General features: G+C 56.2%; 3 protein-coding genes across 5 annotated transcripts in view; 2 read left to right on the top strand and 1 right to left on the bottom strand.

Annotated features, from left to right (window-relative positions):
- The window catches only part of ZSWIM5 (zinc finger SWIM-type containing 5), a 101,353-nt gene extending 93,936 nt beyond the window's left edge, over positions 1 to 7,417 (top strand). The window contains exons 11-14 of the mRNA XM_074832173.1: positions 1,670 to 1,827; positions 4,094 to 4,257; positions 4,564 to 4,645; positions 4,968 to 7,417. Of these exons, the coding sequence (XP_074688274.1) occupies positions 1,670 to 1,827; positions 4,094 to 4,257; positions 4,564 to 4,645; positions 4,968 to 5,830 (1,267 nt within the window). The 3' untranslated portion in view covers positions 5,831 to 7,417. The remainder of the gene's footprint in view (positions 1 to 1,669; positions 1,828 to 4,093; positions 4,258 to 4,563; positions 4,646 to 4,967) is intronic.
- Positions 7,418 to 8,466: 1,049 nt separating this feature from the next.
- Positions 8,467 to 12,020, bottom strand: UROD (uroporphyrinogen decarboxylase). Of its 2 annotated transcripts, XM_074832176.1 has the most exons (10): positions 11,943 to 12,020; positions 10,881 to 10,993; positions 10,715 to 10,794; positions 10,457 to 10,519; positions 10,167 to 10,364; positions 9,748 to 9,909; positions 9,486 to 9,623; positions 9,242 to 9,342; positions 8,911 to 8,977; positions 8,467 to 8,744 (listed from the first exon to the last, which is right to left on the bottom strand). In XM_074832176.1, the coding sequence occupies exons 1-10, from the start codon at positions 11,963 to 11,965 to the stop codon at positions 8,580 to 8,582; spliced, it is 1,110 nt and encodes a 369-aa protein (XP_074688277.1). In that variant the 5' UTR covers positions 11,966 to 12,020; the 3' UTR covers positions 8,467 to 8,579. The 2 variants fall into 2 exon arrangements, with proteins under 2 accessions (XP_074688277.1, XP_074688278.1); XM_074832177.1 differs by lacking the exon at positions 8,911 to 8,977.
- A 98-nt stretch (positions 12,021 to 12,118) lies between these two features.
- Positions 12,119 to 23,382, top strand: HECTD3 (HECT domain E3 ubiquitin protein ligase 3). Of its 2 annotated transcripts, none has more exons than XM_074832175.1 (21): positions 12,119 to 12,678; positions 12,770 to 12,930; positions 13,370 to 13,462; positions 13,737 to 13,872; positions 14,280 to 14,395; positions 14,672 to 14,785; positions 15,204 to 15,286; positions 15,664 to 15,829; positions 16,303 to 16,384; positions 17,330 to 17,512; positions 18,768 to 18,820; positions 19,146 to 19,210; positions 19,645 to 19,748; positions 20,082 to 20,201; positions 20,551 to 20,640; positions 20,974 to 21,180; positions 21,754 to 21,883; positions 22,327 to 22,401; positions 22,630 to 22,711; positions 22,833 to 22,904; positions 22,981 to 23,138. In XM_074832175.1, the coding sequence occupies exons 1-21, from the start codon at positions 12,352 to 12,354 to the stop codon at positions 23,057 to 23,059; spliced, it is 2,538 nt and encodes an 845-aa protein (XP_074688276.1). In that variant the 5' UTR covers positions 12,119 to 12,351; the 3' UTR covers positions 23,060 to 23,138. The 2 variants fall into 2 exon arrangements, with proteins under 2 accessions (XP_074688276.1, XP_074688275.1); XM_074832174.1 differs by lacking the exon at positions 22,981 to 23,138 and adding an exon at positions 23,174 to 23,382 and having other exon boundaries at positions 12,120 to 12,678.
- Positions 23,383 to 26,219: the final 2,837 nt, after the last annotated feature.

Here is a 26,219-nt window from a genome sequence, read left to right on the forward strand (position 1 = left end):
GCAACCCTAGAGCAGGGATGGGAGTGGAGGCAGGCTTGGAGCTTGCCATCCCTGGGACCATCCTGTGCAGCATGTAGGCCTGCCTGGGCACCAAGCAGCAGTGCTAGGGACTCGTGCTCTCTGTTTGGGCAATTCCTGGTTTTCAAGCCCCATCCGTAGGGATTTGCATGGGCCTGATAATGTCTGTGGGTCCAGCCCTCTGCCCAGCTCCTCGGCCCAGGCTGGACTGCCGCCTGCCTGTCCTGGTGACAGGCGTCCTCCGCTGGAGCAGGTCCCAGGCAGGCATGGTGCTGTCATCTGCCTTCTGTCTGCCAGGCCTCAGGCACCCTGCAGCCCTCCCTGCCCGCAGGAAGGGCTGTTATCCTGGCACAGATGGGTAGATGATTTGTCCCAGGCTCCAGGATGTCACAGCGCCAGGCGGAGAGTATGGTTGCACTCTAATTCTCCATTAAAGCCCAGCTCCATCTCTGGCACTGGGGACAGAGCCGATGCTGACAGCTGCCCCATCTCCCTCCACAGTGCATGACACACCTCAGACATCAGGCTGTGTACTGCAGTTTTTTGGCAGGGGCTGGATGGGTCTTGAAAAGGCTCAAATTTCCCAAATGAATCAATGCTTGAAGGACCATCAATCCCAGAGCATCCCAGTGCCCTCTCCCTCTGACACCATCTTCCTTGCAGCATTTCCTTGGTGAAATGGGCCATCTTTCCTCAACACTGAGGGAAATTTTGAAATCCCCCTGACCTGGGAAGAACTGCTCAGGAGGACAGCCAGACCTAAGAGTAGCCTCTGCCCTGCATGGGGATACCATGCCCCACCAAGCCTAAGACCTCCAGCCACTGAGCAGGAATGGGACCGAGTGCCCTGGGGGTGCACATCGCTCACTCACCGTCTGGTAGTGCCCGTCCCCTGCTCCAAGCTGGTACCGCCTGTGTTGGGTTGTCTCTGACTTGGGCTGGGAAGATTGGATTTCTGCTGCCCCATGGGTACCCCAAGCCTGCGAGCGAGGAAAGCAGAGGTGGTTGGATGCTCTCCATGTCCGGGGGTACAGTTCCCCTGCTGCATACCTCAGCTGCTCAGCAAGTTAGCACCACCAGCACTAACTCAGGGCTGTAAAAGCCAATGTGGTTTTGTCACCATGGCTGGTGACATGAGACTCCTGCTCCCCTTCATAGGCTTCCTTTTCCCCTGTGTTTTCCAGGCTTTTAGATATCCTCACAAAAGCAGGTAACCCAAACCAGCTGTGGAGGCCCTGGGGAAATGTGCCGCTGCTTCTGATCACAACCGGGCGTTTTAAAAAGAACCAGATGATAAAGCAAGGAGTTCTGCTGGGCACTCTGACATGAAAGGAGTGGGGAGGGAGGAGGGATTTTGCCTTTTTTTTTTTTTCCCCTGAGTCTTGTGCTTTTCCTTACAAGTTTATAAATCACTTCATGGATCATTCTCCTCCTTTCAAGTTGGTCTCGGATTGATCCTTGTGCCCATGTGTTGAGCACGCTGCCTTGGGAGCCCCCACACATGCACAGCAGCAGGATGCGTTCAAAGGCAGTGCTGCGGGCCGCTGCCTGCAGGCAGCCCCTGCCTCACCTCGCCAGCACCTTGGGGAGAAGGGGGCAAAGCTGGGACTGGGCTGGGGTCTGATGTTGCCTCCCCCTGTTTGCCCTTCAGGTTGCCCGTCCTGGAGACCACAGCACCGTCTGGCGATGTGACTCACCCCCACCACCTGGTCTCGGTGGTCCCCAGCAGATACCCACGCTGGTTCACCCTGGGGCACCTGGAGTCGCAGCAGTGCGAGCTGGCCTCCACCATGCTCACAGCAGCCAAAGGTTGGTGGGGTGGCAGCTCTGGGACAGGGAGAAAGGGACAATGCTGCACAAGAGCATCGAAGGGATTTTCCTGGAGAAAAGAGGGAGCTCCTGCTTCTGCTCCCTCAAGCACTGACAGAGACTGGTTGGGTGCCCCACTGGCAGCCCGCCACAGACAGGGCATGATGAGCTAGCCTTGGAACAGCCCACTGGGGTCCAGGATCTCTGGAGCTCTTGTCCCAAAGGGCCCCAAGGCTTGTGGTCCAGCAGGGTGGGACAGGAGGTTCCCAGGAGGTGCAGGCAACCATGCAGGGGTGCCAACCACAGTGCTGCAGATCCCGGGTAGTACCCCTGGGTGATGCTGGACCATGCTTGCCCTGCAGCATGGTCAGCTGCCAGGTCAGCTAGATGTGTCATGGCTTCGTGTCATGGGTTCGTGCCATGGTTCAGTTTGAAGCTGCTTATCCTTTCACCTCTGCTTTCTCTCTTCCTGCCCTGTGGTAATGATCTTCCGCAGGCTGTAGGAGGAAGAAGACCTCCCTGGGCACCAAACCATGTGTGGCTTTCGGCAGGGCTGGAGATGGGGGCAGCTGTGCTGAGTGGGACACCGGGGTCCCAGCCTCAGAGGGCTCTTAAAACACCTCCTTGCTGGTCCCTCAGGCCTCTTTCGTTCCTGCCCAGACACAATAATGAAGGCGAGCACGGGCTTTTCATTAAATATCCTTCTGTTCAGAAACTAACCCCACTGGGACTGCAAGTGCCTTGTGCCCCGCAAGGGCCGGTGAGCTGAGCAGTTAGTGCTGCCTGCTGTGGCAGCCTCCAGCCCCCAGTGCTGCCAGCCTGACAGGGAAGGTGCCACTTACCTGGCGAAGTGGAAGGTAAATGAGCTGTCAGAAAGCTCCAGCCTCGCTGCCTCGGCAGCCTCTTCTCTCCTTCCAGCCCTCCTCCTCTTGGATGCTTTTCCAGGGCTGATGGTGTCCTGCCCCTGCCTTGCAGTGCCCTGATGGAGAGCTGGTACCTGGCTTATCCTTAGTTTCTTTTCCCCTCCAGCCTGTAATTGGGATGAGGTTTTTATGCTGGGGGTTTAGGGCTGTTGTATTATGTATGTTTTTCCCACCATCATCTTCCCTGGGCGTTCCACCACCGCAGCATGTCCTGATGCGATCCTGCATCCTTGCAGCCTCTCGCCCACATCCCTGCGAGCCGTTTTAGGGAGGCTTGGATTTTGCTGGCAGTGCAAGTGACTTCTGTGGGTGGCAGGCGATATCTTTAGCTATTAGTCACCCGAGATGTCTGTGTGCCCAGGTGCTGCACTAGGTTTTTCACACTGCTGTGCATTATTTGGTTTTCTTTGCTTGAGGTTAATCTGCTCAGTTTATGACTATGGGAGTGGAAACATGAACCTGGAACAAAGCAGAGGAATCTGATGTGGCACGTTGGCATCTCTGGTCTGCCCCCACGCCAAAGGTCCCTCTCTCCACCCTGTGTCTCACAGGGGTTGACGGGGATTTCCTAAGCCAGATGCAGGATCATGATATTAATATGCCTTGATGGATCCTTCTTCCAAGATCCTGCCCCATCTCCCAGTGCCATCATGTATCCTTCTAGCACCCATGGCTTCCTGTGGTAGGAGACCCACAGCATCACTGGATGTTGTGCCAGGAGCACCTTTCTTTGGGGGTATCTCAGCCTGTCTCGGTTGTGAGAGCTGCATGCCTGATCTGGGATGTCCGGGACCAAGCTTCAGCGAGTCTGGGTGACCCTGGCCCAGCCTTTGCTAGCCTTGCAGAGAGAAGGGACTTACTGGGCAGGACAGTATGTGTGCAGCAAACAGATTTTCTTCTTCTTTTTAATGTTCCTAAATGAAGACTGACCTTTCTGCAGCTGTTCAGCACTGGGCATCTCCCCAAACCCCTCCTTTGTTGAGAAGAGTCTGCTTTATAGCTGTCAAACTTGAGCTCAGAGTAGAACATCCAGGTGTCTGGAGATGTGTGCTAATAATCCAGGACGTGTCTGGGATCACTCAGGCTTGTTTGTCCTCTCCCATGAGAGGATGATCCTGAGCGACAATGGGTGCTGTAGAATGTGTCACCTCCTGGGAGGATGCCCCATTTTGCAGTTGGACTGCAGGGCCTGATCCAGCATCCCTGAGTGTCCCTCCACATGTGTGTCCAGAGGGGCTGACCGTGCTCAAGGGGCTGTTCACCACACAGCGCAGGCAGGAGATGGGGCTCGAGGGCAAGGTGGGGGGAGGCCAAGCCATCTGACCATTCTTGCCTGCACCCAGGGGACATGCTGCGCCTACGCACGGTGCTGGAGGCCATCCAGAAGAACATCCACTCCTCCTCCTTGATCTTCAAGCTGGCCCAGGATGCGTTCAAGATCGCCACACCGGCCGACAGCAACTCAGACACAACACTGCTCAATGTGGCGCTGGAGCTGGGGCTCCAGGTAAGGGATGGCGCTGGGGATGCTGGTGGCCCTTCTGCCCCACGTGCTGCGGCAGCGCCACTGGTGATGGTCTTCCACCAAGCAGACAGTCTGTTGCGGAAGGAGTAAATTGATCCCTGCATGGCCCTGAGCAGGGGAGCTCAGCCCTGGGAGGCCCCTGTGCCTGCTGTGGTTTGGGTGGAGACGAGGCAGTACCAGGGAGCCAGTAGCCAGCCAGGCCAGAGGGATTTCTGGGGAGCACCACTGTGTTGGGTGGCCTCATTGGAGCCCTGTGGGACAACTGGTCACCCCAAGTTTGTCTCGCAGGTGATGCGCATGACGCTGTCCACCCTCAACTGGCGGCGGCGGGAGATGGTGAGGTGGCTGGTGACGTGCGCTACCGAAGTGGGTGAGTGCCTGGCTGTGCCGGGGGGATCCGGTCCACGTGCGGTGGGAGCGGGATGGGCACGGAGATCCTGGGTAACTGGGTGCAGCTCAGAGCACTGGCTGGCAGAGCTGAGGCCACAGCGGTGGCCAGGTTTGGGACTGGGACAGCGCAGGGTAGCCTCTGCCTGTCCCCCTCTGCCCTGTCCCTGTTGGGGCAGAGGCAGCAGCTCAGCACTGCCGTGGGCTGCCTTTGCCCTGGCTCCGGGCACCTGGGGACTTGGAGGAGCCCCATGATCCAAGCCAGGCTCCCAGGGCTGTGCTGTGACCCCAGTGTTTTCTTGCAGGGGTGAGGGCCCTGGTGAGCATCCTGCAGAGCTGGTACTCGCTGTTCACTCCCACGGAAGCCACCAGCATTGTGGCAGCCACAGTGATGTCCCACAACACCATCCTGCGCCTGAGCCTGGACTACCCACAGCGGGAAGAGCTGGCCAGCTGCGCCCGCACCCTGGCCCTTCAGTGCGCCATGAAGGACCCGCAAAACTGCGCCCTGTCTGCCCTGACCCTCTGTGAGAAGGACCACATTGCCTTCGAGACCGCCTACCAGATTGTCATCGACGCTGCCTCCACTGGCATGACCTACACCCAGCTCTTCACCATCGCCCGCTACATGGAGCACCGGGGCTACCCACTCCGGGCATTCAAACTGGCCTCGTTGGCCATGACGCACCTCAACCTGGCCTACAACCAGGACACGCACCCAGCCATCAATGACGTGCTCTGGGCCTGCGCCTTGAGCCACTCTCTGGGCAAAAACGAGCTGGCAGCCATCATTCCGCTGGTGGTGAAGAGTGTGCACTGTGCCACGGTGCTCTCGGACATCCTTCGCCGCTGCACCATGACGGCCCCAGGGCTGGCTGGCATCCCCGGCCGCAGGAACTCGGGGAAGCTGATGTCCACCGACAAAGCACCCCTGAGGCAGCTGCTGGACGCGACGATAAGCGCCTACATCAACACCACCCACTCCCGGCTCACCCACATCAGCCCACGGCACTATGGGGAATTCATCGAGTTCCTCAGCAAGGCCAGGGAGACCTTCCTCCTGGCGCAGGATGGGCACATACAGTTCGCCCAGTTCATTGACAATCTCAAACAAATCTACAAAGGCAAGAAAAAACTGATGCTGCTGGTGCGGGAACGGTTTGGGTGAGTCCCGGCCCCTGCCACGCTCACTGGCAGGGTCCGGCCGCAGCACGGGGACTCGGGAGAGAAGAAGGAAGGAAAGTGGAGATCACCTTCCCCCCATCAGCAGAGGCTGCTCTGTTCTGGTCTTCTGTTTCTTTTTTTTTTGTTTTCTTTCTTTTTTTTTTTTTTAGTTTTATTTTTTTCTTTCTTGGATTTAACCATTTCACATGCTGAGAGGATCCAGAGATTCCTTGGGCACAAACCAAAAGGCAACCACGGGGAAAAAGGATGGTTCGCTCAGCCCCCTGCCCTCCCTTGCCAATACCAAAAGCTAACCTGGAAATCTAATACCTCTTTCCTGAAGGAAGCGGTTGCTGGAGGGATCCGAAGGTTGCAAAGTGCAAAAATCTTTAAAATTACGTGGGGAACTAAAAAAAAAAAGAAAAAAAAGAAGAGCGAGCAAAGAAACCCGCGACACTAGAACCTCATGCGTCACCAAAAGCGATGGCTTTGCAGAGCGCTTCTCCCGCCCGCCCGAGACATGCAAACTCCTCTATTTGTGAAGATACTTCAATAAAAACAAGTTAAAGTAACTGTTCTCAGGGATTGCTTACTAAAAGTAACACAAAAAAAAAAAGCATTTATGATACTGTAAATACTATAGTATATGTGTCAATTATTAAATTGTAAAGTTATAATTATTTATAATTCTGTCTTTTATTTGGGGGATACTTGAAATTGTCGTGGGCTGGGGCGATTATTTTTATTATTGCTATTATTATTATTGTTATTATTATTATTATTATAACTATTATTTAAAAAAAACCACAGAAAACAAAACCACAGACAAAAAGAGGAGGAGGCACGCGAACATTTCTCAGGTTCCCACGGCATCGTCAGCAGCGAGAAGGGTGTGGGGGGAGGCAAACGTCCGCTCAACTTGCAGCCCTGGGATGGACAGATGGAGGAATGGACAGAGCGGCAGCCCAGCGCTTGAGGACAGCGAAGGAGGGGACTCGGGACGACACTCGCTCGGACACGCATGGATGCTGGTGATGGAGGACACGAGCCCATCGCCATCTCCCGGCGGGCACAGGGGTGCGAGGTGCCTGGGCGGGCAGGCACCGGGGCTGCCCAGCTCCTGGGGAGGGAGCGGGGGCAGGCGCAGCCGTGCTGCTTCCCAGCTCCCTTCTGCTTCCCGGCCCTGTGGTGTGGCCAACGCTCAGCCCTTCCTGGCTTTGCCCTGGGCCAGGGGCAGACTCTCCAGCCCCAGGCTCATGGCTCTTCGGTTTTGGTTCATTTCTTTGCCAGCGGGTCGGGAGGGCTGGGGGGGGCCAGGGCTGGTCTGAATGGTGACTTGTAGTTAGAGAACGTGGGCTAGTTATCTGCTGTCTGGTTTGACTTTTAATTTTGGCAAGTGACTTGTGTCCGCGCTCCGGCCAGGAACCCAATTGTACTCGGTCTCTGTCGCCACCGAAATAGTGGTCTTCAACCAGTCTGTTTCTCTCTTTTTTTTTTCCTTTTTTTTTTTTTTTTTTTTTTTGCGTGCGTGCGTGTATGTGTGTGTGCGACCTCTACATCTGATGTTTAATAATAAAAGGGATGAACGTTACTGCCTGTATCTCTACTGCCTTTCTCTGAAGTCGGTGGGGTCACCACGCTTGCTGGGCAGCCTGGCGTCATGGGCAAGCCCCGGGGAGGAGGTGGCATTGCAACCCCCTGTGGTACCCAGCCCCTGTGCCCCAAGGAGGGGGACAGAGCAGGGGCAAAGCTCAGCATCAGCAAGTCCCTGTCCACCCTGGTGGCACTGCCCCAGCTGCGCCAGCCTGAGCACTGTTGGTGCCCACGTCTTGATCCAGCCTCCAGCCAGCACGGACGCAGTGAGTGTACTGCAGCGTGGGATGGGGTGGCACAGAGTCAGAACCCAGGGTTCCTGGGTGCTGCCGGCACCCTGGGCTGCTTTCTGCAGGGTTTGCTGAGCCCCAGCCAGACTTGGCCCTGAGGATCAGAGGAGATGGGGAGGTGTGTGTGGGAGAGAGATCTCCAGGCCCCGTGGGATGGTCCCAAAGAGGCTCTGGGAGCTGGAGGAGGGTGATGGCGGTGCTATGGCCATGGTGTCTCTGCCACCATCGCAGCCAGTGTGGCAGGGTGCTGGTGGTGGTAGTGGCTGGAGGGCTCCTGCCACATGGCCAGCTGTCCCCCAGCTGAGACCTGGGTCTCCCACCCACTGGGGGAGGCCCTGGGTCGACATCATGTTGCCTATCCCCACCTGAGCAGGACTGAGGTACAGCTCACGCTGAGCTTGTGGCAGCAGTGGGCTGCAAGCCCCCAGCCTCCTGGCTGTGACCCCGCCAGCCTCAGGCAGCCCATTTCCCCTCGCAGGGCTGAGCGCATCCGTACTGCCAGGAGCTGACTATTGTGCTCTGGCCTCACCCCCTCTCTCACTCGCCCTTGGCACAACACCGTGCAGCCTGGCAGGGAGGGGTACCCCCTCCCCCGCCCCCAACTTTGCTGGCATCCCCATTTCCCCATTCTGACCTGCAGGACAGGGCTCAGAAACTGCCCCTGGCCTCACGTGCCCCACTGCTGGGCTGCCGTCACTGCTCATCTCCTCCAGGGCAATCCAGATCCCCGTCCCCCCAGCCAGAGCCACACGGCTGCTGTGGAGAAGGTGCTGGTTTAATGCTGCAGCCCAGCCTAGAGCGGGCCCTGTGACAACACCCTATTTAGGGTGACTGCCCAAACCAGAGTCCTGGCCCCAAGCCCCCCAAGGCTCAGCTGTGCTTGTTGATGTGGCGGGAATGAGCGTGCACGGCCTCCACGAAGGCACCCACATGCTCGGGGCTCATGTCGGGGTAAAGGCCGTGGCCCAGGTTGGCGATGTAGCGTTGGGTCCCAAAACCTTCTAGCATCTTCTTCACCAGCTCGCCAATCTTCTCCTGCAGGCACAGTGGGAAACGATGTGTCAGCCCGATCCAGTTCAGGGGGCTCCAGCCTGGAGGACTGCTGGGACATGAGTCAGCACTGCAGGTGGGGAAACTGAGGCAGGAGGCCTTTAACACAGGCTAGAACTAAACCCTGTTGCTGGCGCTGGCCACAGCTCACCTTGGGTGCGTAGAGAGCACAAGGATCCAGGTTCCCTTGCAGGGTGATGTCTTTCCCTATCTGTGCACTGCAGCAGGGAGGAAGCAGGCAAGTTGTTGCGTGTGGTGCAGATGCTGGGGGCAGCCAGGTGCCTGCAGTCCCCATCGCAGGGCACATGGGACCCCTCAGTGCAGCCCCTAGTTGCTGTGAGCTCCATATAGCATGGGGCCCCAACGTCCCCACTGCTGGAGCAGAAATCTCCAGGCCTGGGATGGCTCAGGACAGAGGGAAAGGTCAGGGTACCCAGCCCGGGGTGCTGCCCAGGCATGTGAGTGCTCTGCCAGACTCTTACCGAGCTTCCTGGGGCCGGATGGTCCAGTCAAGTCCGACCACCTCATAACCTGCATGGGCCAGGTCGCGCAGCGCGTAGTGCGCGTCCTTCGCAAATATGATCTGGGGAGGGAGAAAACGGGCAGTAACTCCAGTATGGGTCAGGTCCCTCTCCACAGGCTAGACTGGGGGAAACAGGTGCCAGGGGATGCACCCCTGTCCAGCAGCCCCCCGATGCCAGGGTCAATCAGGCAGCCCCGACTCACCATGGGCACCAGGGGCAGCGCCTCCTCCTTCAGCCTGCTCTTGACAGCCTGAGCGATGTCTCGGATGTAGGGCAGGGCGAAGTCCTGAAACTGCTCCGGGCCCAGGTGCCCTGCATGGGACTCAAACAGCTGGAGCGCCTGCCGGGGACATGGGGCTGGGAGAGCTGCACCTCAGTCCTTCCTCCTCCCCCCAGAAGCTGGACCCTCTCTGCTCCCTGTCCCCAGTTCCTGCCTGGCCCTGTCCCCATGTCCCAGGACACACCTGTGCTCCAGCAGCCACCTGCCCCACGAGGTAGTCAGTGATGACATCGGCCAGCAGCTGCAGCAGTCGGTGGCTTGCCTCAGGGTGACGGTAGAGCCAGCTCTTGGCCTTGGCCATTGTAGTGGAGCCGCCACCTTCAATCATGTAGGACATGAGCGTCCACTGCAGGAAGGAGAGGAACGGAGTGAGGAGGGTGATGGAGACAGAAGAAGATGCAAGGGGCTGATCACAGTGCTGAAGGTAGGACCCGTGAGCACCCCAGAGCTTGGGGCACAGCTACTCTTGCATTGAACGTCCCCCACCTACACACCCCTCCCTATAGCAGCCACAGCTCTGGGGGTGTCATGGCTGGTGTCACCCCAGAATAAAAAGCAGGGCAGCCCAGCTGGGAGCTCGCATGGAGGAGCCACGTCACTTACAGGTGCCCCAGAGAAGCCGATGAGGGGCACCCTGCCCTCCAGGCTGTGTCGTGTCAACGTGATGGCCTGGAAAACGTAACCCAGCTCCGCTGTCACGTCCACCTTCTGTCGTAGTTTCAGCAGATCCTCCACCTCCTTCAGGGGCTCTGTGAATGTGGGTCCTTTCCCAGGGACCATGACAACCTCCATGCCCAGCGCCTGGGGACAGGGGAGATTGGAAGAAGCAGGAATGGCGGGGGGGCAGGCCTCAAACACAGCCCCATTCCCAGCTGCTGCTCCCCAACACTGACCTGAGGCACCACCAAGATGTCAGAGAAGATGATGGCAGCATCCAGGGGGAATCGTCTGAGCGGCTGTGGAGGGGAAGAGGCAGTGTCAGTGAGGGGCTGGGAACCCCTCCCCATTGGAGGGCCTGGACAAGCACATGGGGCAGTGGGGTCCCCAAGGGCTGCACAACTTACTGGGGCCACCTGGGGTGGCCAGACCCAAGGTTTCTCCCCGTCCCCATCTGGGTGGGGAGAGGGGACACACAGACTCCACAGGCTCACCTGCAGCGTCAGCTCACAGCACAATTTGGGGCTCCGGCAAGTGGCGAAGAAATCCTGCCCTGCCCGAGTCTCCCGAAACTCTGCAAGGGACCGGCACCAGTGTTATGGGGTGTGCGCTGGGCCCCACCTCTCCATCCCCACCCGCCGCACGCCCCCGCCTGCTCACCGGGCAGGTAGCGCCCCGCCTGCCGCATGCACCACACCGGGGTGTGTTCCGTCTCCTCCCCACGTGCCGCTCGCAGGAATGTGTCGTTCTTCAGCTTGGGGAAGCCCTTGGGGCTGTGGACAAAAGAGCAGATACAGGTTGTCACCCACGAGGGGTGTGGGTGCCCTGCCAGATCCCCGTGGCTGGGGGCAAGGGGGGCAGGGCCAGCGGCTCATCCCCACTCCCTGGACAGTGACCGCGGGAAAGGGCTTGCGCCCAGCTGTGACAAAAGCGGCAAATGCTCCCCATCATGGTCCACAGCCTCTTCCTGCTCGGCATCGTGGGGTTGTCCCCAGGGAGAGGCGATGCCTGGGCCCAGGGCCCTGTGAGATTAAGTTATCAGGGCCAGCAGCTGCTCCCGCCTGGAGAGATTTGGGGCCAGCGGGGCGCAGGGGGTGGGCAGCCCTGCCACCAGCGTCCCCGGTCCCTATCTGTGCTGTGCAGCCCCCGGAGGCCCAGGCACCCGCCGAGGTGGCAACCATGTGTCCCCAACCTCCCACCCACAGTGTCACCACCGAGGGGCTGCTGGAGCCTGGCCTGCCCCTGGGACGGGGACCCCAAGCAACCGCGGGGAATGGCCAGCACTGTCCTGCTGTGAGGGGCAGGGGCCACGGGGACAAAGTCCCCAAAACATCCAGTGTAGGACCAGTGACTTCACTGCCACACAAGTGGCCCTGCTGATCCATCCCAGTACCTCACCAGTGCGGGATCAGACCTCCCAGTGTCTCACCAGTGACCCCAGTGCAGGACCCTGGTGCGAGCACCATATCCCCAGGGCCACACCAGTGCCTCACCAGTGTCCCCAGTACAGGACCCCGGGACCAGAGCACCAACCCCAGAGCCACACCAGTAGAGGACTCTAGTACCAGAGCACTGTTCTGAGGGCCACACCAGTGCCCCCTGTGCAGGCCCCTGTGCGTGACCCCCCTCACCGCACTAGGAGGCCGGGGAAAGCGACGGGGCGGGGGGGCGCAGGCCTGCACCCTCTCCACCCTGCCACTCTCCCCAGCCCCGGTTACTCACAGGAGCTGCTCACTGCCCTCCATCCTGCGCCGCTCTCCGGCCACCCCTTTGCTTCCCGACGCGGAGCGGCACGGCCAGCCCAGCCCGGCCCGCCCCACCCCGCCCCGCCCCGCCCCGCCGACGCCGCCATCTTGCCGTAGTCCCGCCTCTCCGTACGCCGCCATCTTGTCCCGCCCCCTCCGTACGCCGCCATCCTGCCCAGTTTCTCGTTCCTCCGTACGCCGCCATCTTGCCCTGCTCCTCGCGCGTCTGTACGCGGCACGGGCGCCACCATCTTGCCCTACGTCTGCCCCATCGGGCGCCGCCATCTTGCCTTGTCGGCGGGCGGGGTTTGCCGTAAACCCGCGAGTAGCGACCCCGCCGCTGTGGGGCTCGGCCGCTGTCCGCCGCACACGGTACCCGGTGCGCGATGCGTGCGGGCGGGGAGGCGCCGCACCAGGTGCTGGGCCGGCTGCGGTTCCTGCTGCAGTGCAGCGAGTGCTTCCGCCGCGCCCGGGCGCTGCCCGCCGCGCTCTGCTACGTGCCGCGGGAGGTGCAGTACAAGATCTGCAAGGACCCCGCCGCCGCCGCCGCCGCTGCCGCCCGCAGCCTGCTCAGCGTCTGGGACAGCCCGGGGCCGGCGAGGGGCGGCAAGCGGGCGGCGAGGGCCACCATCGAGGTGCGGAAGGGCGGCTGCCTCCGCGCCACCGGCGAGGAGTACTGCAACGGCGCCGGGCTCTGGGTCAAGCTCAGCAAGGTAACGGCGGGGGTCTGGGAGGCCGCCGCGGCCTGCGCTGCCCGCGGAGGGGCCTGTCGGTCCGCTGACGGGAGCCGCCTGTCCCCCGCAGGAGCAGCTGGAGGAGTACCGGAGCGGCTGCGAGCTGGAGGAGGGCTGGGTGCTGGTGTGCAAGCACGCCGACGGCGGCGACCGGCTGGTGCCGGTGGAATCCACAGAGCGGATCCAGCGGCAGCAGCAGCTCTTTGGGGTGGACTATAAACCTGTCATCAGGTGCGGGGCCGCCGCTTTGTCTCTCCAGGTCGCCGTCCCTGGCTTCCCCGGCTCCTCCTTGCACGGCGGAGAGCAGGGAAGTTCTCGCCCCCATTCACCCAGGCCCAACTGCGTGGGGTGTCAGTGTGCTGCCCCTCAGCCATTCCTGCCCTGGCCCGCTTGGCCACTTCCTCCATGGAAGTGAGACAAGAGGTGTGCCAGATGTGGAGTTAACTGGGTTTTGCTCGGTCCCTGTGCTTGTCAGCTGCCTAGCAGGGTGTGGGCTGGAAGAAGTAGAGATGGTTGGAAAGCAAAGGGTGGCAGATGAGGCTGGAGGTGATGGAGGATGGAGTGCGTTGGGGCTTTAAACACAAATTTTCCCCTTCCAGCTGCTCCTCAACCACCAGCTCCTTCTTTCCCCTGGGATTTTCTCATTCCCCCCTTCTCTGGGTTGTTTCAGATGGGAGCAGGTGGTGGATCTGACATACTCACTGCGCCTCGGAGCGAAGCCCAAGCCTATGGAGCAGGATGAGGCCGCAGTAGAGAAGCTTCGGTATGAGCTGTTTCCCAGTTTCTGTGGTGGTTGGGTACAAGCCACTGTCTCTTCCTGGCTGCTCAGACAGCTGTCTCCTGCAGACTGGGGGGGGAAGAGGGGGAAGGCAGGCAGCGGGGAACAGCTCTGCTCAGCACGGTTTTGTCCTAGTTAACCCCGCACAAAGAAGAGAACAGGGCAAGACCAAGGCAAGCAGGACATGGATCTGCCTTCCGTGACCCGTTACCCTGGCTGCCCTGGCTCTCCAGACCCGTTAATCCCTTTTCCCTGGTAGGTTTGTGCCTCCAACATGGACTTATGAATGTGACGAAGACCTGGTGCATTTTCTGTATGATCACATTGGGAAGGAGGATGAGAACTTGGGCAGCGTCAAGCAGTACGTGGACAGCATCGACGTCTCGTCCTACACGGTGGGTTAAAGGGACAAGGCTGCATCAGCCCTACTGTGCCATGTCTTCTCTGGGCTGGGCTGTGTTTGAGGATATGGGAGAGAAGCCTGGGGAGCATCCTGCAGCATATTGTGTAATGTGGCCCCTGGAGGGGCTGTGGTTTGAGAAGCAAATGCTAATATTAGCTGCTAAGCTGATTTTAGGGAGAGTTTGATATTCTGCGCTCTGTGTGTGACCCCAGAGCACCTTGGAGGGTCAGCCGCAGTGTGGAAGTGCGCTCTGTACTCCCTGTGTTTACCCACAGCCCAGCAAAGGGAATGGGCTAGTTTGACACCCTCTGGTTCTATGATTCTTGATAAGAGTAACCACTAAGGGGAAGTTAATCTTACCTCCATCTGATCTTCCTTTCGTTCACTGCTCTCTTCCAGGAGGACTTCAACGTGTCATGCTTGACTGACAGCCATGCCGACACATACTGGGAGAGTGACGGGTCCCAGGGCCAGCACTGGGTGCGGCTCAACATGAAGAAAGGCACCATTGTCAAGTGAGGCACATCTCCCCTCCGTGCTGGCTCGCGGCTGGGGCAGCCCTGCAGCCCCTTCTCTCTGCATGAGCTCGTCATGGCCCAAATTTGCCCTGTGCTCCCCGCCCCTCAGCCCTTGCTCTGGGCTTGAAGGGGTCTTAGCATTCTCACAGGTACCTGGGGATCCAAGCACCAGCTGCGTGTGCTTGATAACAAGCGTGACCAGGCAATGAGGGGAAGCAGCAATGGGTGTTCAGATGCAGGTACCTTCTCTTCATTTTATGCTTCCCTTTGCAGGAAGCTCCTGCTGACAGTGGATACGACTGATGAGAACTTCATGCCCAAGCGGGTTGCCGTGTATGGGGGCGAGGGGGACAATCTGAAGAAACTGAACGACGTTGGCATTGATGAGTGAGTGGATGGGGGTGCAGAGGGTAGCATGCCCCTTGCAGGGGCCGGCGGTGCTGGACACCCTGACACTAAGCAGTCATGCCAGCACCAGCCTGGCTTAAGAGGCCCAGGGCCTTGGGACAGGCATTTTCCATCTCTGAGCTGCAGGTTCACTCTGCCTACAACAGCAGATGGGACAATCATCAGAGCTCTCCTGATCTGATTGTGGGACCCATTGGGATCATGTCACCTGGACCTGAGGCACCAGGAGGTTCAGGCATTCAGCACAGGCCGTGTTGTAGGCAACTGGCTCTGGGTTCCTGCCACAGGCTCCCATTTTAAAAGAAGCAAACCCTCTTCTCTTACAAGAGACCAAGTGGATTTTGGCAGGATGGGCAAGGGAACAACTCTGCAGCCCTTGTCTGTGCTGTGTTTGCAGGAGCTACATTGGCGATGTGTGCGTCCTTGAGGACATGACAACACACCTGCCTGTCATCGAGATCCGGATTGTGGAGTGCAGAGGTAGGGCTGGGTGTTATGGCCGCATCCATAATGCACCTGTAGGAGGCTGTACATTAAGAGTTTGTTGCTGTGGCTTGTACTTCTTGGCCCTGTGGGTTGTTTCAGATGAGATGCAGAAGAACCATGGGGAAAGTCCAGGGGCACCTGGAGTTTGCAAGCTCTCAGCTTTCATCCTATCTTTCTCTGCCTTCAATTTTTTTTTTTTTCTTCTGTAAATGCCTCGCTGCTTCTTCACAGAGGTATTTCAGGCTCTCAGGATCGAGCCCCAGAGCTGGTGGAGCTGGTCACATTCCTAGTGCTTTTACTTGTAGACCTCCCACACCGGAAGGCTTCCTTTCTCATGATCTTAGCATATCATCCATGGTCTTCCTTGGCAGATGATGGCATTGATGTTCGCCTCCGAGGCATCAAAATCAAATCCTCCCGACAGAGGGACCTGGGGCTCAGTGCTGACATGTTCCAGTTGCCCAATTTAGTGCGCTACCCTCGCCTAGAAGGGACAGACCCTGACCTGCTGTACCGACGGGCCGTGCTTATTCAAAGGTACTGTATGGAGGGGGGCAGACAAGTGGGGTGGCACTGCCTGCAGGGATTGGGGCCATCTCCAGCACAAGTGTGGCTGGAAGCTGTAAAGCTGTGTGACTCTCCTTGCGACAGGCATCCCGGGCCCTGGAGAAAATAGCAGAATCATTTAGGAACAAAGTGGGCTCTCTGGGGTAACTTCTCTACACTTTCAGAGGAATTTTGCAGCTCAGGTTCACAATGTCCAGTGTGTCGCAAGCGCAGCGTATCTGTGCGGTGTGTGGGCAGGTGCGTGCAGAGTTCCTTGCAAGGGGTGCAAGGTCCCTGCAGTGCCCAGGGAGTGAGAATTTAGTACTAAAGGCTCTGTGATCTATAATACCATGCTGGATTGGGTTTGGTTCTGTTGTTACTTTTCTGCCTGTGTCCAGACTGGAATAGGCTCATGCAGATCCCTGTCCCTTCTGTGTCACAATACCACCTTCCTTGGGTTTTAGGTTCATCAAGCTCCTGGACAGTGTCCTGCATCACTTGGTGCCAGCCTGGGACCACACTGTTGGCACATTCAGCAAACTCAAAGTGAGTGATTCCCTCTGTGTCTTGTGGGGCCTCAGTCTGGCAGGGTGATTGCGTTTGGGCTGTGGCAAGGGAGGCAGTCAGTGTTTGTTGCCTTTAAAGCAGCTCAAGGGAAATACCTGGCTGAGCTCAGTTCATTAAAGCTGTGAAAAGTGATATTGTTTAGAGGCTAGATTCCTGCTAAAATGTTGATGTGGAAACATGTAGCTATGGGGTAACAAGTAGAATTAAAGCAGAGCACTTCACCCTCAAAAGGACTTGGACCATAGCAGCACTGGGCATGTGAGCTGGCCACGCATCCCCTCCGAGATCTCAGCTCAGGACACTCTGTTCCTGCACTTGCTGCCAACAGCTTTGAGCTGACTGTGTCCAAACAGCAAGGCTTTTACCAGTAACTTCCTTCTGGCTTTAATAAGCTTTTGATTTCCAGCTTTCTCATAAGACTGAGTTTGTCCCTCCAGATGTCTGTTTTCCTGACATCCTCTCCCAGAATACATGTGCTGGACATTGCTGGGGTAGCCCCATTCTGTGTGTTTCTAGGCCTGGTATCAGAAAGCACTGTAATTCCTGTGCTGGCTCAACACAGGACCCAAAGCATTTGAGGATTCTTGTTTGTTTAGAGGAGCTTGCTTTGATTACAAATAGGAGGGATAGTAAGACCAGTGTTCTGGTGAGAGTGAGGGTGGAGGAGAGTCCAAGCAACTCTGGAGTGTGAGCATCCGATGACTGATGGAGAGAGGACTGGGCTTGGTATCTCACTTAAGCCAGAAAGCAAAATCTTTTAGAGTCAGAGGTGGAGCAAATATTGTCAAGGAGAGTGCATCTGTGTGTGGAAGGCAGTGGCCCTGGGAAGGGGAGAGACCTGGAGGTGCAGTGGCTTCAGTAGGAAGTAGGTAACGTGTTTTGGACACTGGTCACTTCTAATGTTTTGGTCATACCTGTTGGCAGCATATCAAGCAGTTCTTGCTGCTGTCCAAGAGGCGCACAGCTCTCATTACCCAATGTCTGAAGGACTCGGAGACCAGCAAGCCCAATTTCATGCCACGGCTCTATATTAACCGACGCCTGGCAATGGAGCACCGAGACAACCCTGCCTTGGACCCCACCTGCAAGAATGCTGTGTTCACCCAGGTACTGTCCCTCCTGGAAGGGTCCCTGCTGCTCTGGGGAGACTGGGGCATCCCAAAGGCAAAACGAACCACATAGAGGTGGGTGGAAGGGACAACTTAGAGCTGGAGATACCAGAAGTCCTCAAGGCCTCTTCACATGACTCATAGATTCTACTCATGTGCTGATGATCCCATATCCAGGAATAACATCTAGGAAGGATTTGGGATCTCTGAGTTGTAGTCTTTATCCTGGATGCTCTCTGTGGCATGTTGGTAATGCAGAGCATAAGAATCTCATTACACTAAAAGGACAGCAAGGAAATTCTTGTGTGACAACAATAATGCAACTGCATACAATCCTGTATCGTGGCCAGCAGGTCGAGGGAGAGGATTCTCCCCTTCAACTCCGCTCTTGTGAGACCCCACCTGCAGTGCTGTGTCCAGCTCTGGGGCCCCCATCATAAGAAGGACATGGACCTGTTGGAGTGAGTCCAGAGGAGGCCACGAAGATGATCAGGGGGCTGGAGCACCTCCCCTGTGAGGACGGGCTGAGAGAGTTGGGGTTGTTCAGCCTGGAGAAGAGAAGGCTCCAGGGAGACCTTATAGCAGCCTCCCAGTACTTAAAGGGGGCTACAGGAAAGATGGGGAGGGACTCTTTTATCAGGGAGTGTAGTGATAGGATGAAGGGTAATGGCTTTAAACTGAAAGAGGGTAGATTTAGATTAGATATAAGGAAGAAATTCTTTACTGTGAGGGTGGTGAGACACTGGATGAGGTTGCCCAGTGAAGTTGTGGCTGCCCCCTCCCTGGCAGTGTTCAAGGCCAGGTTGGACGGGGCTTTGAGCAACCTGGTCTAGTGGAAGGTGTCCCTGCCTATGGCAGGGGGGTTGGAACTGAGTGATCTTTAAGGTCTCTTCCAACCCAAACCATTCTGTGATTCTATGATTGTGGTTTTACAGCAATACTGATCTTCTTATTGTCATTCTCCACCCCCCTCCAGAAGATCTGTTGCTCTATGTGTGCACAAACAGCCCAGACTGCTGGGAGATCTAATATGTGTTTGATGTACCTCCAAGGCCAGAAAGCTTCATACAGTGGTTAGCACTGTAATTTATGTTCCCTTTCCAAAAATGAAGGGCTCTTAGATCATTTAGAGATCAGCTTTTGTCAGTATTTAACTTTGGGGCAAACCAGATTTCTTCCAGTTTCCTGCCTTCACCTGGCACTGGTTCCCCTGGAGAGGGGATACCAGCCTTGATCTTCTCTGCTTGTTGCAGGTTTATGAAGGCCTGAAACCCTCAGACAAGTTTGAAAAGCCTCTAGATTATAGGTAAGTGGTGTCTGGGGAGGAAGGGGAGCTCCCAGAACTGTGTATGTTCTCTGGCACAGCAGGGTGTTTGGGAAGCCTGTGTATGTCCTGTGCTCTGGAGAGGGTTTGCTAGGGCAGCAGTGAGCTCAGCCACGGGATTGAGGCCTGATCCCCAAGGTGTCACCTTGCTACCGAGGATGCAGCTGTCTCTGGAGATGGAGATCTTGTCCTGTCCTAAGCCCAGGCTGGTCCACCCTAGTGCCCTGGTGTCCCTGCTGTGCCTGCTGTCTCCCCAGCATCTCCTTGGCCTTGAGCAGCACCTCAGGCAATGCCTGGTTCTCCACAGGTGGCCGTTGCGTTATGACCAGTGGTGGGAGTGCAAATTCATCGCAGAGGGCATCATCGACCAAGGTAGGGGCTCAGTGAGGCAAGGGCTCCTCTGGAGCAAAGTCGGGGGTTGATGAGGTGACTCTGTTGCTGTAGGGGCTCTCGTTTGCTCCCAGTGTTACTGCCCATGGAGGAGAGAGGGAAGGCAGGTTGCCTTGTCCTGCCACCTCTGGCCATGTCCTGGATAAGGAGTGCTGCTTGCTGGCAGGGGGACTAGACTTCCATTAGTCACTAACAGCAGCTTTGACAGTGCCAATGCTCCCTCTGGCTGTCCTCCACAGGCCAGACAGGGATGTTACTTCTGTCTTATTTCTTCCGGTGCCATAAGGCTCTGACAGGAGCCTTCTGCTCAGCCCTGGACCAGGTTGGACCAGAATGCCTTATCTTTGCTCCATAACTGTCAGGGTAAGCACATGGGGAGTTCACATCACTAAAATGCCCTTCTTCTGGGATTGCAGGTGGCGGTTTTCGGGACAGCCTGGCAGACATGTCAGAGGAGCTGTGTCCGAGCTCAGCAGACACCCCTGTGCCTCTGCCCTTCTTTGTGCGCACATCCAACCAGGTGCTGTGGGTTGGGTTATTTGAGGCAGATCTCTCTGTGCCTGGTGATGCAGTGTTGTCCTTGTCCTGCTGCATGCCAGGGATGTACCTACTTTTGCTAGTCTGAAGCTTTTCCTTGTGAAGGGTTGGGTAGATTGCTTTGTGGCATCTTGTTTTAGGATATGCTGACAAGTGCCTGGATACTTGTCTCTCACTAGGAATATTGCCAAGGAGGATGGGGGGTTTAGCCCACTTCTGTTGTGAGAAGTGCCCAGAGGCACTGCAGGAACTGAGTTTATGATGCTTCGTGCTGTGCTGAGATCATGACTTGAAGTTTTGCCTCTCGCTCCTGTAGGGTAACGGCACTGGAGAAGCCAGGGACATGTACGTCCCCAACCCTTCCTGTAAAGACTTCCCAAAGTATGAATGGATTGGGCAGATCATGGGAGCAGCTCTGAGGGGCAAGGAGTTTCTGGTAAGCTTTCAACCTTGTCCCTGTGTGGAGGTTTGCCACAAAGGGAGTCATTAACCTCCTTCTGCAGCCTGTCCGACAGGAGCATGGGAGGGCTTTGTGATCACACACAGGGACAAAAGGTGTTTGGCAGGATTTGGGGCCGAGGGGTTAAGAATGCTCACAGCCTGAGTTTTGGGAGATGCTGCGGGGAGCTTGGGAGAGGGTGTCTGCTCTCTGCTTAGCTATGATGAGCTCTGCATGTGGACATGGTGAGCAGGGAAGCTCCTTTGTGTCTGCACTATTGAGCCCTATCTCCATCTTTTGGGATGTCTCCTTTCACACACTCAGCAAAATCCCTGTTCTCCTTCAGGTCTTGGCTCTTCCTGGCTTCGTATGGAAACAATTAACAGGGGAGGAGGTCAGCTGGAGCAAAGACTTCCCTGCTGTGGACTCTGTGCTGGTGAGAGGGACTGGGAGGCTGTGCCTATCCTATTCCTTGTGGCACTCAGCAAGGTGGTGATTTGTGTCCCTGTCCTCATGTTGTACTTGCTTCCTTCTGTGATGTGTCAAAGAAACGCATGCAAAAAGGGCACACTTAGCATTTAATGAATCCTATTGCTTCGAGGATGCAATGCCCCAGCATCTGCTAAACAGCTCTAGGGCAGCACATCCCACGCTGTGCTGCTGTCGCAGTCACTCCAGCCCTTGTCTGGGAAGGGAGGAGATGGGGGCTCAGGCACACCACTGCCCACTGGGCATCTCTGTAACAAGCACTCATCTGGGGCCTGGGCAGGTGAAGCTCCTGGAGGTGATGGAAGTCATGGACAAGGACACCTTTGAGTTCAAATTTGGGAATGAGCTGACCTACACGACGGTGCTGAGTGACCAGTGCATGGTGGAGCTGATCCCCAATGGCAGCAGCACTGTGGTGCGCTACGAGGACCGCAAGGAGTTCATCCGCTTGGTGCAGAAGGCTCGGCTGGAGGAGAGCAAGGAGCAGGTAATGCTGTTCCATATCGCCAGTGGTCACTGAGCTCCCAGACACATACCCCCCCTGGTCTATTTCTGGTAAAATGTATCATGCTTAGTATCCCTGTGCTCACTAGTGCAATAGTAGGCAGTCCTTTTTGGTGAGATCACACAGAATCATCTAGGTTGGAAAAGACCGTGAAGATCATCCAGTCCAACCATTAACGTCACACTGACTGTTCCCAACTACACCAGATCCCTCAGTGCTATGTCAACCTGACTCTTAAACACCTCCAGGGATGGGGACTCCACCACTTCCCTGGGCAGCCCATTCCAACATCTAACAACCCGTTCTGTCATGGAGCCCATGGAGCTGTTGAGAAGCAAAGTGGCTTGTAGTGGTATAGGAGACACATGGTTTATTCCCAGCTCTGACACAGGCTTCCTGAATGAACTGGGATGCATCTTTGTGGGATCCTGTTCCCTTCTTCAGATTCCTTGGAGCACTTGCTGAGCAGTCACGTGGCTTGCATCCAGTCGTGTCGCTAGGCTCAACCACAAACCAGGGAGATGGGCAAGACTACCTGTCCTGTCTCCTTTTCAGATCATGGCCATGCAGGCTGGGCTGCTGAAGGTGGTGCCCCAAGCTGTTCTTGACCTCCTCACCTGGCAGGAGCTGGAAAAAAAAGTCTGTGGAGACCCTGAAGTCACAGTTGATGCCCTGAAGAAGCTCAGTAAGTGAAGGGCTCTGCTGAAAACTCCCTAAAACAAGACTGTCCCATTCTGGGACAAGGAGAGGTGTGGGATAGCGATATTAGCCTTTATTACAGTGAGAATGTGGGCCCGTGTACTGCTTGCCTTTAGCTGCGTGCTGATGGGGACAGAGGTGTCCCTTGTCTCCATGTTGCGTCTCAGAGTAGAGGCTGTGGCATCCCTAGGCTGCCAGTATCTGAGCCTCTGTGGAGCTGAGATGTGGATCCAGATGTGTTTTCTGGGAGGTGCCTGACTGTGTGTGTCCCTCACACCTTGGGTCTATGTGCTTACATCTTGCAGGCACCCAGAGGTTTCTTCCTGTGCTGCCAGAGGACCCCTGGGTGAGCAGGCGTGGCCCTGCTCTAAATTATGCAGGAGGAGCCTGGATCTTTAATAAACTCTTTTTCTGTATCCTTTCTGACAGCCCGGTTTGAGGACTTTGAGCCACTGGACACCCGTGTTCAGTACTTCTGGGAAGCGCTCAACAACTTCACCAATGGTGAGTGATTTGCTCTGTCCCTGTGTATCTTGTGCCACGACAGCCCCTGCATGCTGCCTGGGAGCTGGGGAGTGAAACCACCCTCATGGCTGCCGGGGGAACAGGTGGGAGCCAAGGAGAGCAGGCAGCTGGGCTGAAGGAACTGCTTGCTAGTGCTCGGGCTACCTGGACGTGGCTGTACTCCACATCCCTCTAGGGTCTGCTGATGTCTTTGCTTTTCCTTTACAGAGGATCGCAGCCGCTTCCTCAGATTTGTCACTGGCAGAAGCCGCCTTCCAGCACGGATCTACATATATCCAGACAAGATGGGGTGAGTCCATTCTTCTGTAGACTGCAAGGCTGACAGATCCCACACCAAAGGGATGTGTGGTCTGGTCTCCCTTGCCTTGCTGACCTGCTAGTACTGACCAGTTTGTCACCTTCTCCCCAAGCTCTGAGACGACAGATGCTTTGCCAGAGTCGTCCACCTGCTCCAGCACCCTCTTCTTGCCCAACTATGCCACGTAAGTTTTGATGCTTCCCTTCATCTGGGAGTCTGTGTGTCTGGGCTCTCTTCTTAACCTTGGTGCTGACCCGTAGGGCCCCATCGCTTTTCACACTTACGTCCCCCTGCCTGTGCCATGTGGCTGCTGTGATTCTCCCTGTGAGCGTCTGGTGAAGCATAGCCTCCATCTCAGAAAGCATCTTGTCGTCTTGGCTGGCAAATGCAGCAATGGCAACTCCTCCTTGTCTTTTTTTTTTTTTCCCCCGTGACCCTTCCTGCCATCCCTAGAGCCAAGGTATGTGAAGAGAAGTTGCGCTATGCTGCCTATAACTGCGTGGCCATTGACACAGATATGAGTCCGTGGGAAGAGTGATGTTGCAGCCTGACCGAGCAGCATGGACAATCGTTCGACAAAACTGTGCAGTGGGAAGAGAGCTCCCTTGTCCCCCCAGGATGTGTATATATAATAAACATACAGGTGTGAAGCCTGGCACCCAGCAGTGGTAACCAGCACCTCTTTGGACATGGAAGTTTGGGTCTTCAGCAGGGTGGGAGCTAACTTGGGTGTAAAAGTGATTGCAATAATGAAACCCTGGCCCAGCCCTCATACATCAGAAATGTCTAGTAGGGTTTTGTAATAAGTTTCTTCTCCACATGTCCCTGTTGCAGCTCCACAGGCTGTGCTCTGCTCCAAACCCAAGTGGGGTAAGGCCACAAAGCTGCATGTCAGGTTACAGGACAGGACAGAGAACCGTGAGCTGCTGCTGAGACCATGGGGATGCTCAGAGATGCTCAGTGTATCCTAGCCTGAGTGTCCTGACCACATTCCCTTGCCTTGTTCCTGCTTTCCCCTGAGGTCAATGGAAATGAGATCATTCATGGAGGTTTAAGAAGAAATGGGGCAAGTTGCTGGCAGGTGCTGCAGGGGTGCCTCTGGCCACCAGGTGTCACGACAGACCTGCACAGCAGGACTGCGGGTGCTGTCAGGAAAGGGCTCCCATGCTTTTACATCGCACAGACTCCCAGTTCCTGTGACCACCCGTGGTTCCCTGCACCCCTTGCACAGCAGTGACTGCTGAGGGAGCTGCTCCCCTACAGGAGGTGGGAACTGACCGCTTTCCTCCTGCTCTGTAACCTTCAGTTCTGCATCCAGCATGCTGGTGGCCTAGCAGCTGTTCTCTCAGGCTCTTTGAGCCTTGGTTTTCCCCTAAAAAACAGTATTACAACTAATCCGTTCCTAGTTCTCATGGAGGTGTGCAGGCAGGGCCAAGCTTTTCTCCCAAGCAGCAGGGGTTAGAGCAGTAGCAGGCACAGAAGCACCGGGCTCTTCTCCCCTCTGCCGTGGGGAGGTAGGTGGAGGTTTCAGGTGGACAGGGAAAGCCTTTGCCCCAGGGAAGTGGAGGGACTGTGGGTACTAAGGGTTGGAGCTCCCTGAGCAGATGAATATGCAGTGTGTGAGTGAGGGGCGGGCAATGAAAACTTTACAACTTCAAGACCATTGGAAATGTTCCTTGATCTTCCCAGCCCTGGGCAGGGCTAGTCATTGCCTAGCACTGTGAGCTACCAGATGTCGGCCCGCTTTTATACCCCCAGCTCCACCTTCAGCCTGTGTGGTCTGTTGGACCACCACTGCTAAGAGCCACTGAGTCAGTGGGGCTAATGCTGTGAGGTAAGATTTATCCTGTCCTAACACTTGATGCCTTTTTCTCCTCTGTTGAAGGAGTCTGTCATTCTGAAATCACTTCCAGTTGTAAATGAAGTCCTTCCCTTCAGCAGTTTCCTTTAAAACTGCTGTATTTCCAGACCTGCTGAGGGAGTTTGTGCTAAAAGGGATGTAGACCAGGACAGAGCATGTGCTGCCATCTCCCGCATCACAGCGAGTGGAAGCAGTATAGGGTGAGCAGGGAGGCTGTTCCTGGCAGCCCTTGCCTGCAGCAGAGCCTTCCACGCTCAGCTGGGTGGGTGTGAAGTCCCGTCTGCTGGAGGAGGTTTTTTGTAAATCCTAGAGTTATCTCAGAATTGAGTTTTTTGGCTTTGTGACTGACTTCAATGACCAGCATGGACAGAAGCAGATCCAGTGTGATACCTTGCAGTGCTGGTGGGTGAGTCACTTCCTAGGGTGTCTGTTTTAAGTAGGTACGGATGAGCTAGTGAAAGGACTTAGGTCTGCTGTCTTGGCCTCAGTAAGGAGAGTTGTTGAAGGAGTCTTCTGCAATGAGCTGGGATTTGAAATGAGCCATCCTAGATGCTTTCTGGTCACTGACATTTGGGTGGAATCGATCCTGCTTTTTCCAACCTTGCCCACTCGTCTCTAAGGGGGATCAGCATTATTTACGAAGCAGAACTAGAAGTAGCAAGAAAAACTGACTCCTCTCTGATGCTTTATTGCCAGGCAGGAGACGGTTGGTCGATGGGTCGCTCAGGGCAGGATGGATAAAATGGCCCTAGTCTTTGGTGGAGGGTGGGCTGATGTCACCTGTGGCAATGGGCAGACTAAGAGCCACCTGGGGCTGCTTGGGGTGACCAGCTGCAGGGGAATGGGCACCTCTGGCTGAGACACCTGCAACAGGTGACCACTGGCTCCCATGGCCTTGGTGGAAGTAACTGCAGCTGACAGGGTAACTGAGGTAATTATGGAGGTGCCCAGAGGAGCTCAGGTTTCTCACTCAGAGATGAGACACTTGGACAGCTGTATTCCCTCTCGTCATCCATGCGTTCAGTCCCAACCCTCTGTGATGAGGAGAGAACTGCCGTACAGGGTGATGCTGAGAGCAGAGCCTGGCTGAAGTGGTGGGATCCTTCCCTAGAAGTATCATGGCATCTCCATCCTTGGAGATGCTCAAGGCTTGTCTTACAGCCCTGGGCAATCTGATCTAACTTACAGTCTCGCCCCACTGGCTTCAGGTCTAGGTCCTCCCTAACCTCAAGCACTTAATGACTGTGAAGTTACTGGCTCCAGTTTTTCCCAAGTTTCTGTACTCTTCCTCCCAACAAGGTCTTCTAGCCCCTGACCTTTCACACCCTTGGGTTTATATCCTGGCACTGGAAAAAGTGCTGCCCAAGGGCTTGCTGGAGCTCTGGTGTGAGTACTAGAGCTCGGGGGAAAGGATCTAGCTGGTGACGGGGATTTCTATTTTAAAAATACTTGTAGTAACAGGACCATGGCCCTAGCAGGAAGGCTGCAGTTGGGAGCTCATCCAGGATGGTCTGGGTTTAACCCCTACAAGCAATGAGAGAAACATTGTTTTACCATATATACCATTGTTTTACTGTCCCTTTTGTGTTATGGCCACGTACGTGTTGGAGAATGGCAGCAGCAACTGCTGTAGCACTA

This window comes from Strix aluco, chromosome 8, assembly GCF_031877795.1.
Source record: "Strix aluco isolate bStrAlu1 chromosome 8, bStrAlu1.hap1, whole genome shotgun sequence".
NCBI classification, from domain to species: domain Eukaryota; kingdom Metazoa; phylum Chordata; class Aves; order Strigiformes; family Strigidae; genus Strix; species Strix aluco.

What these genes read in the sequence shown, in the direction of transcription:
- UROD (XM_074832176.1), bottom strand. Translation starts at nt 11,965, where the DNA reads ATGGAGGGCAGTGAGCAGCTCCT. An exon ending in TCGGCTTCTCTGGGGCACCT is followed by an intron (nt 9,910 to 10,166) that starts GTAAGTGACGTG and finishes TCCTTCCTGCAG; the next exon opens with TGGACGCTCATGTCCTACAT. An exon ending in CGCTGCCCCTGGTGCCCATG is followed by an intron (nt 9,343 to 9,485) that starts GTGAGTCGGGGC and finishes CTCCCTCCCCAG; the next exon opens with ATCATATTTGCGAAGGACGC.
- HECTD3 (XM_074832174.1), top strand. Translation starts at nt 12,352, where the DNA reads ATGCGTGCGGGCGGGGAGGCGCCGCACCAGGTGCTGGGCCGGCTGCGG. An exon ending in GAAAAGCCTCTAGATTATAG is followed by an intron (nt 18,821 to 19,145) that starts GTAAGTGGTGTC and finishes GGTTCTCCACAG; the next exon opens with GTGGCCGTTGCGTTATGACC. An exon ending in TGATGCCCTGAAGAAGCTCA is followed by an intron (nt 21,884 to 22,326) that starts GTAAGTGAAGGG and finishes CCTTTCTGACAG; the next exon opens with CCCGGTTTGAGGACTTTGAG.